Genomic DNA, 14294 nt, shown 5'->3' with positions numbered 1-14294 from the left:
GATTTTTACATCCTAAGAGTAAATTTGAGGTTCTGCCTACTTTTCTTTTCTTTTTTCCTTTTTCAGAAGTATTTTTTATTCATCTTTATATCTCCCACCCTGTCCAGCATAGGACTAGGCACATAGTTCTGCTTTTTTTTTTTTTTAAATCACTAATGCCTCTACTTGACTACTTCTGTAGCATGTTAATTAATCTCACTGTTTCTGTTTTGGCCTCCTTCCAATACGTTTTCTACTTTGTAGTCAGAAGGATAATTTTTAGAGTTCCTTGAATGCTAAATTTTCCATGTCACCTCAGGGCCTTTGCACATGCTATTATTGTTTCCATCTAGGCTGCTCTTTGCCTCCTCAATTAACATTAGATAACTTCTGTTCATCTAGGAGATTATTCTTCCTCAGAGAAGCTGTCTTTGACAACTCTTCACACTGAGATTATATCAGACCCACTCATATTTTTCTTGGTACTATTTCTTTACTATGTATTACTCCTTTTAGTATATAAGCTCTATGAAGGCATGAATTATTTCTTCCTTGTTCACTAATGTGTTCCAGTGGTTTAAGGTAAAAATATTTGTTGAATGAATGAACAGAGCTAGAAAAGGTGTTATTCAGGCTATTGATAGAATTATGGTTTTGTATAAATTTGACAAATCTTTGTAACTGGCCTCTGTGAAAATTGTAGGAAGTTAACAAATGAATGATTGTCCCAGCTTGCTTAGAATACTGAACTCAGAGAAAGGGAGAGCCAAAGTTAAAGAGTCTTTGAAGACGGATTTGTACTTTTTAATTACAGTGTAACTGTGAAGATAGAGGTCTAAAGGAAAAATCATTGTTGGATTGTCAATTTCGTTTTTTTTTTTTTTTAAATCAATGTTCACTCCTTAGCATGGAATGAGAGGAAGAAGTTTTATTGAGGACTCAATTAGCAATGTGATTTTTTTGTAGTCAGTGAAAGACTGCAATTAAGAAATGGCAAGGGTGGGAATGCCTAGGTAGCACAACTCAGATAAGCTCCCACAGGTCATCATCTCAGGGTCGTGAGATCAAGCTCTTTTCCCTTTTCTGATTTTGCTTTGCATCCTTTCATTGTAATAAATCAGTTATGAAGATGAATACATGCTGAGTCCTGTGAGTCCTTCTAGCAAATTACTGAACCTTGGGGTAGTCTTCGGGCCCCCTAACACATTGACCAAGCCAGAAACCTGAAAGTCATCTTCAGTGCTTTCTCTTCACTTCTCCTTCAGATGCTCTGACCATATCTCCTTAACATCTCTCAGATTATTTCCTCTTCATCTTCTTTTTCTTTCTTTGATTCAGACCCTAATCACATATAGTGCCTAATGCAAGATACTAAGTGTACCTACTTTTGATATCTGCCTATTTCAGTCCATCCTTATACAATGCCCCCAATTCATTTGTGTCCTATTCTTTGCATGCATATATTTATATATGTCTGTATGTAGTGATATGCTTATCTTTATGCTACTGTTCTGACCACATTACCCTCTGGACTTAAAATCATTTAGGCATTCTTCTTAGCAGAGCATTTAAAGCTTTTTGTGATTTGTCCAATATGCGTTTAACAGGCTCCTGCCATTTTCCAACTTATACTTTATGCCCTGCCATACCAAAGCATTTGCTGTGCCCCCCAGATAAGCTCTTTCAGGCAAATGCCTATCCACTGGCTTTTTTTTGTCGATTGTCCTTGCCTTTCTTAACCAGAGATCAAATTATTACACATTTTAAAAAATTTGTTCATCATTTGAAGTCTTTTCTGTTTAGGTAGCTTAGTAGTTTTTCCATATTGCTTCCAGAGGACTTTGTGCATTCCATTTTTATTACATTACATTTTAATTATTTGTTGTATTTGTCTGCTCTCTTTTTAGACTGGAGAATCCTTGAAGGCCAAGACAAGATCTTGTTTGAGCTAGCACAGGGTTTGGCACTTAGATGGCATTCAATAATGTGTTTTCAAGAACCCAGTGTAATTTGTCCTCCAGTTGATACTGTTAAGTAGAGGAAGGAAGGGATGATGTAGAAATAATACATTTCTTTCCTCAAAAGTTTTATTTTAGAGAAGTTTATAGTTTAAAATGAGAATAAATAGATTAACACATAATTATAAAATGGATACACATGCGGGTAGAAAAACAATGAAAAGTAATTATTTGGGGTTTTTTTGTTTTTTGTTTTTTTTTTTGCTGTATTGTACAACAGAACCTCACTGCAATTGTATTATATTACATAGGTGGAAATGGACATCGTTGAGAAACTGGTAAAAATGATACCTTGTGAACATGAAGATCTGCTGAATATCACCCTCCGGCTTTTACTAAACTTATCCTTTGACACAGGACTGAGGAATAAGATGGTACAAGTTGGACTGCTCCCCAAGCTCACTGCACTCCTAGGTATGCCTTCTAGAAATTAATGATAGTGTTGCTTCAAATTTCCAACACCACTGGAAAATTGAGCCTGTGTTGAAGTCTGCTGAGCAAAGATTATTCTGTATATGTTTTTTGATTGTGACTTAATACTAAAATAAGCTGAATGAATGAAAAATAACATGTGCCAGGATTTCCATGGTGCTATAGAATGAAATGGAATAGAAACTTTTAACTCTTGACTTCATTTATCCATATGAAAGTGAAACCAAAGTGAAAATATGAACATGCTATCAAAGAAGCAAGAAGGAAAGATTATATTCTCTTCAGTTTTTTTAAAAAGTGGATATCATTTAAGTCCTTATATTCTGCTATACTTTTAAAATAATGCTTTTGAGTACACAAATTGCCACAGCCTTTTTGTCATTAAATACAAAAGGGCAATTTTTGTAGCATGAGATAGAAAATACTGTATTGGCAGATTTGGTTAGTAATACGTTATTTCCTTTAGCTGTTAGCAAGATATCTAGCAAGGATGGATTCAAGAATTCACTCTTGAATTCATACTTAGTGCTTCTTGGAAGAGTATTAACAAATCCTTTATGATCCGTTCAATGTCTGTCCTTACAGGCACCTACTATTCCCCAACATATACTTTATACCTAGGTTTAGACTGAACATATACTGAACATACATTACACTGTATACAGTTCCCTAAACAAGCTCTTTTATGCCTAGGTGTCTATTCACCTTCTTTTTGCTCTACATGGAATGCCACTGTGTTTTTTTTTCAGTCAGAAAGCAAATTCTTACTCATCTAAGACTCTGTTCCTTTGTTTCAGTAGTGTTTCTTTCTTTTTTTGTAGTTTTCTCTTTTCAAATTTTTTTTAACAGTAGTAACTGATAAAAGGCGACGCTCATATTGAAACTCAGTTACGTCTGCTGCCACAGTTGGATTTATTATCTACTATAATAAGCTATACTGTAGAGTTATATTAAGTTGACCACGTAAGTAGAGTATGCAGAGCTATAATTTAAAATTTTAATTCTCCAACTCCCCTTAAAGTAAGTTTTAAGGAAATTTATTTCTTACTCCTTTTCTCAGAATAGGAAAACTCTTTGTCACTTAGTCCAAGAACATGTGGCCCATTGGCCAGTCCACAAATATTGCACAGGACTTTTATTTTACATTGTAGAAGAAACTATTGAATAGCACTTTCAAAAATTGCTTTTGTGAAACAAAGCAATACATTTAACAAGGAAACAGAAAACTTTAAAAGCAAAATTGATGGGGCATTGAATTTAATTCATGTGATCCTTTATTTCTCATAAATCTAGCAGAATTATGTAACAAACATTAGGTCAGGTTTCAGTGTATGCAGATGAATAAGTTATACTTCTTGTCCTGCAGGACTTCAGAGACTATTTGGTTTATACAGTATCTAGTGACCTACTTTTATAGAACAAATGGTTTAAAAGAGATTTTGGGGAAATTACTTAAGGATACCCAGTCTATATTTTGTTAACAAATAATAAGTTTTGTGATATAATATATTGTGATTATAATATTATAAATAAGATATAATATTTAGTACACAAAATATTTCATCTCTTCTAGAGCTCAATTTCTGGAGTCAGACTGTCCTATTAGAATTATGACTGCCTTTACTTCTAACTGTGTTATGTTGGGCAAGTTACCCAAACTTTGATTCAGTTTTTTCATCTCTAAAATGGTGATAATAATTATAACCTACTTAAAGTTCTTTGGAAAATTAAATAAAGTATTGCATACAGAGTGCTTAGAATAGTACCTGACACAGTATTTTCTTAATAAATATTAGTTATAATCATTTTTTACCACCACCATCATCCTCATCACTTGATCAAAGTGGACATTCTATAAATGTTGCTGACCTCCTATTCTCTGAGTGCAAATACCCTCCTCATAGATATTAAATCTTTATTGACAAACTAAGTAGATTATTTATTTTTACTTTCCTGTGATGTATGTGCAGTTTGATTCAATTTTAATTCAGGAAAATGTTGAAAATCTATGGCAAAGCTCAAGTGCTAAGCACTATAGGGAAATACGTTTCAATCTGTGGGTATATTGAGATTCAAAAGAGAGACTGTTCCCTTATTAGTACTTCATAGGCAGAGTGTCATTTGAGATGACATTGACAGATTTGTCCTTTTAACAAGGTGATCTTTATAAAATTAAGAAGAATGGAAGCCATAGGAAGTATTTCTGATAAAGTGATCAACAGTATCTATGGCACAGATGGTGCTAGGTCAGTATGAGGAAAAACAGCTAAGAAGATAGCAGGAGATAATCCTGAAAATAAATGGGGTTTATGCTCTTATAGGGTATTATGAAGGTTAAGGCTATGCTAAGAAGTTCTACTTAATTTGGTTGATGGTGAGAATCATTGCAGGTTTTTGAGCTATTTATATCACAATCAGAGTGCTGCTCTAGAAAAATTAATCTGCAGGGACTAGAATTAGAGTCCAAAGATGAGAATCATAATCTGTTGTAACAGCAAGACCAAAAGTACAGAAAACATGGAGTAGGGAAGAGGTAGTATGTCAGGCATAAGGCTAATGTAAAGAGCTAAAGAGATACATATTAAAGCAAGACTTAGTATGACATGCTACTTTTCAAATGTGGGTAATGATAGAGAGATGATGGTTAGAATGCTAGTGCCAGGAACAGGAAGAAGTGTGAAGGAAGTAGTTGGAGGGAGACAGCAGTAGATTCAGTTTGAGACATTTTGGAGACACAGACAAAGATGTTCAGTTAGCAGATAGAAACATAGGTCTATAGCTCAGGAGAGAGAAAGGTTAAAAAAGAAAAACTTGTCACACAGAATAAAAGTCATTGAATTTTATTTAATTTTATTGAATTTTATTCAGTGACTTTTATTCAGCTCACAAGTCATTGAATTTTAACTTAAGCAATTTTTTTTTCAAATGTTCATGTATACTTTGCTTAATAACTTTCTTTAGTTCCACCTTTTCATTCCACTTGCAAGCCATGGAAGCAATGGCAGTCATACATAATAAACAAAAGAGAAATCTACTGATATTCCAAGATCAAGATAAGGGAGAAGATGTACATATTGAAGAGGAATTAAAATATACTACAGAGCAGTGCCTTCAACTTCTTTAAAATACTTCAAAATGTCTATCAATGATGGGATGAGCACTGGGTATCATACTATATGTTGGCAAATTGAATTTAAATAAAAAAAATTTTTAAATGTCTATCAGTATTTAGAATATCTACAGGTTTACATTTATTTGCTTCTCTCACATTCTCTTAGTTTAAGTATTTTAAAGGTACTATTATTTTCTACCTCTTTTTCATTTAAATTATTAAATAAGCTTCTGTAGGCCTTTTAGAAGGTGAGCCTGTGGGGGAAAAAAATAAATGTTCCAAATTCCAAGTAACTGATTTCAATATGAATTTTTAGAACTTAACCATTTTGTCAACTTAAAATTGTTTGTATTTATCATGGCCCAAAAACGGTCCCTTTATTACCTCCCAGGAAAAACCTATCAAATTTTATTAGTGGAAGACAAGGCTATAATTGTTAATAAACAACCTTGAGATCTCAGTAGCTTAAAACACATCAAAGGTTTACTTCTTGCTCATATTATATATCCATAATGAGTAAGTAAAAGTGTTGGTCTATGTTAGCATCAGTCAGAGACCAAGACTACCAGAACCTCCAAGCCACATGGCTCCAGAGAAGGAAGAAAGAAAAATATGGAGATTGGCAAACTTCTCTTGAAGGCTTCCACTCTGAAGTGATAAATATAATTTTTGTTTATATTTCCTTTGATAATAGGAAGTCATATGGCTAGGTCAAACTTTAAGGGGGTGGGCAAATGCTTGGAAGGATTAGAACTGGAATGCTGGTGAGCAAGCAGCCTAATGATCCTGAAAGGTATTTTCTAGTTTTTCTGAAATTTTTAAGAAGATTTTATTTATTTATTTATTTATTTATTTATTTATTTATTTATTTATTTATTTTTAAGGTATTATTTATTCATTTGATGAAATAGCACAGGCAGGGGTGGGGGTACAGGCAGAGGGGGAAAGAGAAGCAAGCCTCCCACCTCGCAGAGAGCCTGACGTGGGGCTCGATCCAAGGACCCTGGGATCATGACCTGAGCTGAAGGCAGATGCTTAGCTGACTGAGTGACCCTGGTGCCCCTAAAGATTTTTATTTTTAAGTAACCTCTACACCCATTGTGAGATTTGAACTCACAACTCCAAGATCGAGTCAAACGCTCTACTGCCTAAGCCAGCCAGGTGCCTGGGTTTCCAGGATTACTAGAATCCCTTAAAAAATACATCCTGAGACATTATAGCTATACTACCATATTTAGTGTATCTAGCAACTGTAGTAGCGCAGGGCACATTGATTAAACCTAGAATTCTGGAGCCAGACTATATGACTTTGAATATTGGCTTCAGTTATTAGCTATTGTGCAAATTATTTAACCTATATGTCAGTTTTCTCATCTTCAGTGTATAGAAAATAGTTCATATTAATAGGGAAGGATTAAATGAGAGTACAGTGTTACAAAATTATAAATATGTGAAATTATATAGAATACAAACTATAGATATCCAGAAATAGATCTTTTTGATAGGTAAGTTTTCTCAGCTTATACCATTAAGGGTGTTTAATCATTTTATATAAAGACTTTTAAAGTTGATTATATCTTTCTTTTATAAACATTTTCTTAAATGTACTTTAATACAATAAACATAATTTAAATTTTTATTGAAAAGTATAGTGTAGGTGAATACCTTGGGCTTTGGAGCCAGAGTACCTGGGTTCAAGTGCTTTATGAGTATTAGCTGTGACTGTTTTTTACAATCGCTGATTCAAGTTATAATTTTGAAGATAGTTTATTATACAGGAGTGTAAACATGACTGTGCTGAAGTATTTCTCCTTGCTAAATGGTTCCAAAATTCCATGTATTTTTAATTTTTATACACAGGTTTTCTGTTTTCTCCTCTTATTTTTAGCTGCCGCTTCTCATTTCTGTACCAGCAGCAGTTCTATAGCAGCAATTTTCCTTTCCTCTAATGATATATTTCTAATCTCCTGTGGTCCTGGAAACTGACAAGTGAGCTTATTTGAAGTGTATATTTTGTTAAAAACGAATTCCAAATAAATGCCCAAAAGGTTTTCTTCCCAATTACATACTGCTCCTAGTACAGTTTATTGCATGGACTTTGTAACATTTCTTTTAACTGTAAAGAAACCTATTTTGTTTGATTGTTCTCTCTGCTGTGTCCAAGGAAATTGTACTTAGTGTATAAATGATTTCCTGATAAATGATTGATTAATAATAGAAGAGTCAGTTTTATACTTGTTAATTTGTATGTTACTTATGTGGAAAATTATATCATTATCTCTTAACACGATAAACTGAATTTCTCAATTAAGTGATTAAATGATATATTTAATATCTCTGGTCTTTGGCCACTATTATTATTTTTTAAAGATTTTATTTATTCATGAGAGACACACAGAGAGAGAGAGAGAGAGAGGCACAGGCACAGGCAGAGGGAGAAGCAGGCTCCATGCAGGGAGCCTGACATGGGACCTGATCCCACATCTCCAGGATCACACCCTGGGCTGAAGGCGGCGCTAAACCGCTGAGCCACTCAGGCTGCCCTGGCCACTATTATTATATAGAAGTTGTAGTAAGGAAGCATTACAGACAGAGAGCATAGATTTTAAAGGGATAGGATATAATTAGTATAGAGCAGTGACATTCAAACATCTTTTATCACTATCTATAGGAAAGTACAGTTTGCAATCTAGTACTCATGTGTGTAACATGCTTTATATATGCATGTGTATATATCCATATGTGCATATTAATATACATTATATTTTATTATATATTATTATTTTAACTTTTTAATATTCAGAAAGCAGTATTTACCATTTCTATGTGCAATGAACTGTATTTTCTATTCTTTTTTCTATTTATGACTTACTCGTTGATTTTATGTTCTCTGATTTGATTCATTCATTTGGAAAAAATTGAACTAGGAGAAATGTAATTAGACTTCTTTCCCATCAAATCTTTAGAAATATCAGTTACTGTCTCCACTGGAATTTTTATGTGTTGAACAGTAGATAATCTAAGTTTTTCTAGGTTATTCTTGGCAAGTAGTGATTGGAGTGATTCCATGGAATTGAATTTTTTTTTAAATGGAAAAAACCTTTTGCAAATCAAATATTTGAAGAATTTGGGGTACATTTTCTTCATTGTAGTCATGGAGAAGGAATTGAGCATAGAGAAGAATATGAATAGTCTGGGTTTTTATATTAGAAAGAAATTCAGCTTAACATATGTTCAAGTTAATGACTGAATTAAAGAATTACCTATTTTATATGTAGAAATTGCTTATTTTTTAAAAGTTGCAAAAAATGTAAAACCACTTTAGTAAGGCTATACATGTGCTAGAACTTTTCGGAAGTGATTTTTAAGGGATGCTGTTTCAACTGAAAGCGCTATCAGATTTTAAGTAGATTTTCTTTATTATTATTTGGGGATCCCATAACTGAAAAATCTTTTTATACTTAATGAGAGATTATTTTAACTAGAGTACAATGAATCATGAATCTTTCAGGTTCTAATAAAGCTGTGCAATATGAACATTTAATCCCCTTCTCTTGTATCCTGAAACATTTAACTAGTATATTGCGACCCCTGCTGTTGTGAGACTTGCCACATAACTGAAAAAAAAAATATGTAATTGAGGATGATTGTGTGATTTGAATTATTACTAAAGGCAGAGGTGAAGTTTTCTTATGGTTCAGCTTTTTTGCCATGTGAGGCTCTGAGTGAAACGTAATTCAGTAGAACTAAAAATTATTTCAAAATTTTGTCAAATAAAGCATTTCATTTAGAAATTTTGAATTTAGCTGTTTCTTTGACATCAGGGACATATAAAGGGATTAATAAGGAATTTTTGAAATCATTACTTAAAACTTTCTTTCTCCACTTACCCTGAAATTGATTTGTTTGAATAGTTTCAATATTTTCCTAAACACTGAGAAGGAAGACTTATGTTCCAAAATGTTTCAGAAATTTTGTTTGTATCCATGAGTAACCTATCTAAATATTCCTTTGTTTTGCTTTACTTAAACACTACCAAAATGATTCAATTCTTACTTCATTTTTGATATGCTACTTTCCTAAGGTTTCATAAGGATCCTAAACTTACCTCTGCTTATTAGTATCAATTATAAATCTTTTCGGTTCTATTCATCCCCATACTTGACAGATAATTTCTTGTGCCTAGTAATTGTATGTTCTTATCTGGGAGACCTATCACAACCAGTGGTTTCAGCAAATGTGATTAAACGCGAGTTGAATTGGACCTAGAAAGATGGGCTTTATTTATCCAATTGTTAGTTTAGTCAGGTTTTTTAAGATATTGAATTAATTTTTTTAAGTATTTAAAGACTTTTTGACTTCTCTAAGAATCAAATCATTAAAAAAAATTCCCTGTCATAAATCCTTAAGCCATTTGGCTTTGATGTGTCTCAAGAGTGCTTTCTTATGTCAGAATATTCTAGGTTGGGAATGGCAAGGAAATTCTTTGTCATGGTGTGTTCTTCAGTTTCCTGGAAAAGGCACTGATAGTGTTTCAAAAGTAACTTGAAAACTAAATTTTCTTAGGTTTTTGTCTGATGCACCAGGCAAATGTTTTTGTACCCTTCAGTCACTTTGGCTTGGATGTTTCACAAGCTAAGTATTGTTTGATGTGCTTAAGGATGATGTTATAAAGATGCAAGCATAAATTCACAACTGAAGTGTATTCTTTGGACAAACCTAGATCATCATGATATAGTTCATGCATATAACTTAAATATCACATAATGGTAGAGACAGTGTATTGCAGAATTTATAATCAATAATTTAAAAAATACTACATTTCACTAATGAACTCTTTTGAACAATTTTGAGTTTATTTACAGTATTCTTTTTCCTGTGTAAATGATATTGATATGTATTTTAAATAGAGTAATATTCTGAGTTTTCATGTCAGCTTTTCAGTTTTTGGCTTGATTTCCAAAGGAATCTAAACTCAAGAGAGTAAACCTTATAAAATGTGCAGGTCTCATCCTACATATATGAATTTTTTGCGTTTGTTAAAACAAAAATGGAATAGGCACAGCCAGCCTAATGTTTAAACAGATTAGGTAGCTGCTACCTGTAAATTATAGGCAATCACCACTTTCCACAATTTTTCTGCTCTTTTGTAAGTTTCCCTTGTTTATTAGGAGAGACTGTAGGAATTCAATAGTTAGAGCATCAGTTTTCAAATTTTTGGTCTCAGGACTCTAACACTTAAAAATTATTAAGGACCCTCAAAGAGCTTTTTGTTTATGAGGCGTTATATCTATGGTTATTTATTCTATTTATAATTGAGAAAATTCTAAATATTCATTTAAAAATAACAAACCTGCTACATGTTAACATAAATATTTTATGAAAAATAACTTTCCAAAACAAAAAATTGGTGACAAGAGTGGCATAGTTTTACCTTTTGCAAATTTCTTTAGAGTCAGGCTTAATAGACAACATTTGGCTCTCCAAGCTCCCTCAACAATCTGTTGTGACATCATATTTTATGTATGTCTTATGTAGCCTCTTAAGAGAGAATGGGAATTTAAAAAAGAAAAGTAATATATTAGTATTGTTATAAAAATGTTGTGACTTTGTGGATCCCCTTAATGGGTCCTCAGGAAACCAGTGAGTTAAGGCATTCCTTTCAAGATTTTAATTCCTATTAAATGCAAACACTCCTGATTGTAATAATACACTAGGAGTCTCAAATTAGCAGCTTAAATCCAGCTAGACGTGCCTGGGTTTACCAAAGTTAGTTTCTTAATTTTATATTTGGACTTCTCGATATGACCCAAACTGTCCCATTCCTATAAGATAAACGTTACTTTCTCTTATCCTTAAACATTTAATTATATTTCTTGTCTTGCCCTTTAGACATTTTGAGTGTGCAACCATTCACATCTTAGAATCATTTTTATCAATTTGTTTGATGCTTTGTGAAGGAGGGTGGGGAATCTATGACATGGTATAGGGGTATGGAGATGGAAGATCCTGAGCACAGAGGGACAACAATATACAGTAAATTCTGGATAATTAACCAGTACTAGACTTTTAATGCTGCCCAGCAGCCATACTACATCTTCTTTATCTGGTAACTCCCATTCTCCTAAGTGAGAATTTCATTCCTATACCTTCTCATAAATCTAACACCTCATCCTCAGCTCATTATCTTGTTTTGCTTCATATTTCACTGAGAAAGTAGAAGCAGTAAAAACAACTTCTGGAAGTTCCTATTGCCACACACTTAATCTCCCCTCTGTCTGTAGTTTGCTTCCCTCCCATTACTGTGGATGGACTTGCTTCTCTTCCCATAGGCCAACATTCCCTCCCCATCCCATTCCCTGTCACCTACTCAATATTTTTGCTCTCGCAGTTCTCCTCTCTGCATTAATTTTTTCCTTTCTAGAAGATCATTCAATCAACACACCAATATGCTATTATTTCTATCATCTTAATGAAGATTCTTCTTGACTCCCACTTCATTCTTTTACCTTTCAACTATTATATTTCCTTTCTTCCGATTGTAAAATGCCTCAAGAACTATGGTCATTTCCTGCCTCCCAGTTTTTCTCTTCCTTTTTGCATACATTCATATCCTTTCTTGTTTCCTCTCTCCTCTTTCCTGTCTTGCCTCTCTCAACGCCCCCCCCCCCCCGCCCCCGCCCTGCCCCCCTGCATTCTACACTCTTTTTAATCTTTTCCAGTTAGGCTTTCACATATATGCCCCATCACACTACTTTGGTCAAGTTCCAGTGACCACTACATTGCTAAATCCAGTGGTCAGTTCTCAGCACTTATAGTACTCAACCTGTGAACAGCATTTGTTATAGTTTCTCTCCTCATCTCTTTCCATTGATTTTCCAGGACACAATACTCTTCTGGATTTCCTCCTAAGTACCCAATCCTTCCCAGTTGCCTTTTTTGTTGCCACCTTTTCTCCCCAGTCTGTAAGCATTAGAATACCTCCCAGGGCTTAGTCCTTAGAATTTTTCTCTATCTGGGGCAGCCCAAGTGGCTCAGCGGTTTAGCGCCACCTTCAGCCCAGGGCGAGATCCTGGAGATGCGGGATGGAGTCCCACATCAGGCTCCCTGCATGGAGCCTGCTTCTCCTTCTGCCTGTGTCTCTGCCTCTCTCTCTCTCTCTCTCTCTCTCTCTCTCTCTCTCATAAATAAATCAATAAAATCTTAAAAAAAAAAGTGAAGGTGATGCCTGGGTGGTTCAGGTGGTTAAGCATCTGCCATTGGCACAAGTCATGATTTTGGAGTCCTGGGATTGAGTCCCAGGTCTAGCTCCCTGCTCAATGGGGAGTCAGCTTCTCCCTCTGGCTCCCCTCCAGCTCTTTCTTTCCCCCCGCCTCACTCAAATAAATAAAATCCTTTGAAAAATAAAGAAAAAGGGAAAGTTTGAGGGGCCAATGGTTGCTAAATGAAAAAAATGAAGAGCACAGAAAGTCTTGTTATTCACATTTTTTTACTATTTCTATGCCTGCTTATAGGAATTTGTTTTAAACCTTGAAATAGCACTTTAATTTCAATTACGTGATACATATTTCTTTACTGAATTTATTGTAAAATATGTAAATATGTACTGATACATATTTACATATTTCTTTACGTGATACATAATTCAAGGCGGAAGTCTTCTAATTCAGTAATAACTCAAAAGTGTGTTCCAGCGACCAATGCATGTTCATAAACTTTATTACTCATCTGTAACAAGTAAATCTAGAAATCGAGAATAAGAGTTTAGACAACTTATGGCAACTTACTCAAATAATTATGTCTGTTGAATATAATACTTTATAAACTTCTATTTTGTGTATATTTTGCTTAATTTTATTTTTAGTATACTTTATTAAAGTATCATCTTTGACACATGGGATGAAAAATAAAAACTTGGCCCTCCACCACAGATAATTTGATAAACACTATTCAAATAGGTGAAAAGATAGATTTTTTTTGTATATTTTTTATTGGAGTTTGATTTGCCAACATATAGTATAACACCCAGCACTCATCCCATCAAGTGCCCTCCTCAGTGCCCATCACCCAGTCACCCCATCCCCGCCCACCTCCCCTTCCACTACCCATTGTTTGTTTCCCAGAGTTAGGAGTCTCTCATGTTCTGTTACCCTCACTGATATTTCCCACTCATTTTTCTCTCCTTTCCCCTGTAATCCCATTCACTACTTTTTATATTCCCCGTATGAATGAAACCATATGTTTGTCCTTCTCCGATTGACTTACTTCACTCAGCATAATACCCTCCAGTTTCATCCACGTTGAAGCAAATGGTGGGTGTTCATCGTTTCTAATGGCTGAGTAATATTCCATTGTGTGTGTGTGTGTGTGTGTGTGTGTGTATATATATATATATACCACATCTTCTTTATCCATTCATCTTTCAGTGGACCCCAAGGCTCCTTCCACAGTTTGGCTATTGTGGACATTGCTGCTATAAACATTGGGGTGGAGCAGCCCCGGTGGCTTAGTGGTTTAGCACCACCTTCAGCCCGGGGCATGATCCTGGAGACCTGGGGTCAAGTCCCACGTCGGACTCCCTGCATGGAGCCTGCTTCTCCCTCTTCCTGTGTCTGTCTGTCTCTTTCTCTCTCTTTCTGTATCATAGATAGATAGATAGATAGATAGATAGATAGATAGATAGATAGATAGATAGATAATCTTTTAAAAAATAAAAAATAAACATTGGGGTGCAGGTGTCCTGCCATTTCACT

At 34.4% G+C, this 14294-nt stretch overlaps 1 protein-coding gene across 4 annotated transcripts in view; it reads left to right on the top strand.

Annotated features, from left to right (window-relative positions):
* The window catches only part of KIFAP3 (kinesin associated protein 3), a 158063-nt gene that overhangs the window by 62810 nt on the left and 80959 nt on the right, over nucleotides 1–14294 (top strand). For all 4 annotated transcript variants that reach the window (XM_077901604.1, XM_077901606.1, XM_077901603.1 and 1 more), the window contains one exon: nucleotides 2249–2411. In XM_077901604.1, coding sequence (XP_077757730.1) covers nucleotides 2249–2411 — 163 coding nt within the window. The remainder of the gene's footprint in view (nucleotides 1–2248; nucleotides 2412–14294) is intronic.

Source organism: Canis aureus, chromosome 6 (genome assembly GCF_053574225.1).
Source record: "Canis aureus isolate CA01 chromosome 6, VMU_Caureus_v.1.0, whole genome shotgun sequence".
Classification (NCBI taxonomy): domain Eukaryota; kingdom Metazoa; phylum Chordata; class Mammalia; order Carnivora; family Canidae; genus Canis; species Canis aureus.
This window is presented reverse-complemented; position numbering and strand designations above follow the sequence as displayed.